Consider the following 3781-nt stretch of genomic DNA (forward strand, 5'->3'; position numbering starts at 1 on the left):
CCCCTCCCGCGTGCTGCTCCTGCGGCTGCTGCTGCTGCTGCTTTGTGGCCAGGGCAGGAGGATTGGGAAGATGCTAAAAAGCTACTCGGAGCACTGTCGGAGGGTTGATTGCCTGAGCTCGCACGGTTCAATGTTAATTAACCCTTAGCTGCATGCCTGGAAATGAGCTGAGCTCAGGGTCCCCTCGCTGGATGGGGTTGGTTTTCTTCCTTCTTTTCTCTCTGCCCTTTCCCCCTCTTCGCGGTTGGTTTTTTTGGTGGTTTTTTTTATTTGACTTGGAATTTTTATTAGCCCTGGTTTGGCAGTGGTGGTTTTGCCATGCTGGTTTGGAACAGGTGATGGTTCCTCAGGTGTTTTCGCTGTTCCCCCTAATGGGCTTAGCTGGGAGTTGTTGAACTTTGTCCCAAGGAAAGGCAAATTAACCCCCCCAAGTCAGGGGCTAGGTGTGTTAGTGAAGGGCTCTGCTCTCTTCTCCCCTCTCAACTTTATTCCATCTCTCTCTTTCTCAGCAGGGGCAATTTTCTTTCTTCTTCTTTTGATTTGCCTTTATTATTTTCTCCTTTTTTTTTTTCTTCTCTCATCCCTTCGCCTTTTCATGAGACTCTTCCAAACCTCCGTCCCTGTCCTTCTGCAGGATAGTAACCCTGCCCTGAATCCAAGCCCACCACGGGGAAGAGTTTAGCAATAAGGAGTTCTTTGAAAGCCCAATATGACAGTTGCTACTGGAGATCCTGCAGATGAAGCTGCAGCTCTTCCTGGTCACCCCCAGGACACATATAACCCTGAGACAGACCATGAATGCTGCGAGAGGGTGGTCATTAACATCTCAGGGCTGCGTTTCGAGACACAGCTCAAGACACTTGCTCAGTTTCCAGAGACCTTACTAGGAGATCCTAAAAAGAGGATGAGATATTTCGACCCTCTGCGGAATGAGTATTTCTTTGACCGCAACAGACCCAGTTTCGATGCCATTTTGTACTATTACCAGTCTGGTGGGAGGTTGAGGAGACCTGTAAATGTGCCCTTGGATATCTTCTCAGAAGAGATTCGTTTCTATGAACTGGGGGAAGAAGCCATGGAGATGTTTCGGGAGGATGAAGGTTACATCAAAGAAGAGGAAAGGCCATTGCCTGAGAACGAGTTCCAGAGACAAGTGTGGTTGCTCTTTGAGTACCCTGAGAGCTCAGGCCCCGCCAGGATTATAGCTATTGTCTCTGTCATGGTGATTTTAATCTCCATCGTCAGCTTTTGCCTGGAAACCTTGCCCATTTTTCGGGATGAGAACGATGACATGCACGGCAGTGGCCTGAGCCACCCTCCCTACTCCAACAGCAGCATGGGCTACCAGCAGTCCACCTCCTTCACAGATCCCTTCTTCATTGTGGAGACCCTTTGCATCATCTGGTTCTCCTTCGAGTTCTTGGTGAGGTTCTTCGCCTGCCCCAGCAAGGCTGGATTTTTTACCAACATCATGAACATTATAGACATTGTGGCCATCATTCCCTACTTCATCACCTTAGGGACAGAGCTGGCTGAGAAGCCAGAGGATGGCCAACAGGGCCAACAAGCCATGTCCTTGGCCATCCTCCGAGTCATCCGCTTGGTGCGGGTCTTCAGGATCTTCAAGCTCTCCAGGCACTCCAAGGGGCTGCAGATCCTGGGGCAGACCCTCAAGGCCAGCATGAGGGAGCTGGGTTTGCTCATCTTCTTCCTCTTCATCGGTGTCATCCTCTTCTCCAGCGCCGTCTACTTCGCCGAGGCCGACGAGAGCGAGTCGCAGTTCCCGAGCATCCCCGATGCCTTCTGGTGGGCTGTGGTTTCCATGACGACTGTTGGCTACGGAGACATGGTCCCCACGACCATCGGGGGGAAAATAGTGGGTTCCTTGTGTGCCATCGCTGGAGTATTAACCATTGCCTTACCAGTGCCCGTCATAGTGTCTAACTTCAACTACTTCTACCACCGGGAGACGGAGGGAGAGGAGCAGGCTCAGTATCTGCAAGTAACCAGCTGCCCAAAGATCCCTTCTTCCCCTGACCTAAAGAAAAGCAGAAGTGCCTCTACTATTAGTAAGTCTGATTATATGGAGATTCAGGAAGGTGTAAACAATAGCAATGAGGATTTTAGGGAGGAGAACTTGAAGACAGCCAATTGCACCCTAGCTAACACAAACTATGTGAATATCACCAAGATGCTAACTGATGTCTAGTTGCTAAACCCTAGTCACGTATTTAAAGCTCAAGTGGAACAACTGCAGATATTGAGTGCTGCTCTGCATTGTAGTTAACACAGTCTTTTCTACGGTGTATATTTGGTTCTGCATGGGAAGCAATAGCTGTGTAAGTGACTTTTAACCTTTGATTTCCACACTGAGTAAGCATCTGTGCAAACAGACCCAACAAACCCAAACCATGTTGTTCCCCTTCTCCCATCCCAGGCTTGTGGGGATCCAAAGATGTGGAGGGGATGGGTGTTTTGTGCGGAGGGAAATACAAGCCCCACTCCCTGTCCTGGGTGACAGTCAGCTTCTAGGCATGGGGAATGGCTGGGAAAGGTCAGGCAGAGCTCCCTGAAGGAATGATCAACCATTTGGTTCCCCTTCTCCCATCCCAGGCTGAGGGTATCCGAATATGAGGAGGAGTTGGGCATGTTGTGCACTGGGAACCACAAACCCCACTCCTTGTCCTGGGTGACAACCAGCTTCCAGGCATGGGGAATGGCTGGGAAAGGTGAGGCAGAACTCCCTGAAGGGATGATTAACCATGTTGTTCCCCTTCTCCCATCCCAGGCTTGTGTGTTTCCAAACATAGGGAAGGGATGAGCGTTTCACGCAGCAGGATGGGGATGTGAGGGGCAGCTCTGGGTACCACAAATCCTGCTCCCTGTCCTGGGTGACAACCAGCTTCCAGGCATGGGGAATGGCTGGGAAAAGTCAGGCAGAGCTCCCTGGAGAGATGATGGACCAATTGGTTCACTTTCTCCCATCCCAGGATTGTGGGTGTCCAAAGATTTGGAAGGGATGGGCATTTGGCACAGCAGGGTGGGTATGTGAGGAGCAGCTCTGGGTACCATAACCTCTGCTCCCTGTCCTGGATGACACCCAGGCATGAGGAATGGCTGGGAAAGGTGAGGCAGGTCACGAAGGGATGTTGAACCATTTAGTTCCCCTTCTCCCATCCCAGGATCGTGTGTATCCAAACATACGGAGGGGAATGGAGTTTCACACAGCAGGATGGGGATGAGGAGCAGCTCTGGGTATCACAGACCCTGCTTCTTGTCCTGAGTGACAACCAGCTTGCAGGCATGGGGAATGGCTGGGAAAGGTGAGGCAGAAATCCCTGAAGGGATGATGAACTGTTTGGTTCCCCTTCTCCCATCCCAGGCTTGAAGGTTTCTGAAGATACAGATGGGAATAGCATTGCACTCAGCGGGATGGGGATGTGAGGAGCAGCTCTGGGTACCACAAACCCCACTCCCTGTTCTGGGTGACAACCAGACATGGGGAATGGCTGGGAAAGGTCAGGCAGAGCTCCCTGAAGGGATGATGGACTGTTTGGTTCCCCTTCTCCCATCCCAGGTTTGTGGGTTTCCAAAGATAGGGAAGGGATGGATGTTTCACGCAGCGGGATAAGGATGTGAGGAGTAGCTCTACACTGTCCTGGGGTAACACAGCCCCTGCTCCCTGTCCTGGATGACACCTAGGTGTGGGGAATGGCTGGGAAAGGTGAGGCAGAAGTCCTGAAGGGCTGATGAACCATAGTGTTTCCCTTCTCCCATCCCA

At 51.3% G+C, this 3781-nt stretch overlaps 1 protein-coding gene across 1 annotated transcript; it reads left to right on the forward strand.

Annotated features, from left to right (window-relative positions):
- The first annotated feature begins 635 nt into the window (after positions 1-635).
- KCNA2 (potassium voltage-gated channel, shaker-related subfamily, member 2) lies at positions 636-2457 on the forward strand. The gene has a single exon (XM_009074249.1). The coding sequence runs from the start codon at positions 710-712 to the stop codon at positions 2207-2209; it is 1500 nt and encodes a 499-aa protein (XP_009072497.1). The 5' UTR covers positions 636-709; the 3' UTR covers positions 2210-2457.
- Positions 2458-3781: the final 1324 nt, after the last annotated feature.

This window comes from Acanthisitta chloris, unplaced genomic scaffold (assembly GCF_000695815.1).
Source record: "Acanthisitta chloris isolate BGI_N310 unplaced genomic scaffold, ASM69581v1 scaffold825, whole genome shotgun sequence".
Taxonomy (NCBI): domain Eukaryota; kingdom Metazoa; phylum Chordata; class Aves; order Passeriformes; family Acanthisittidae; genus Acanthisitta; species Acanthisitta chloris.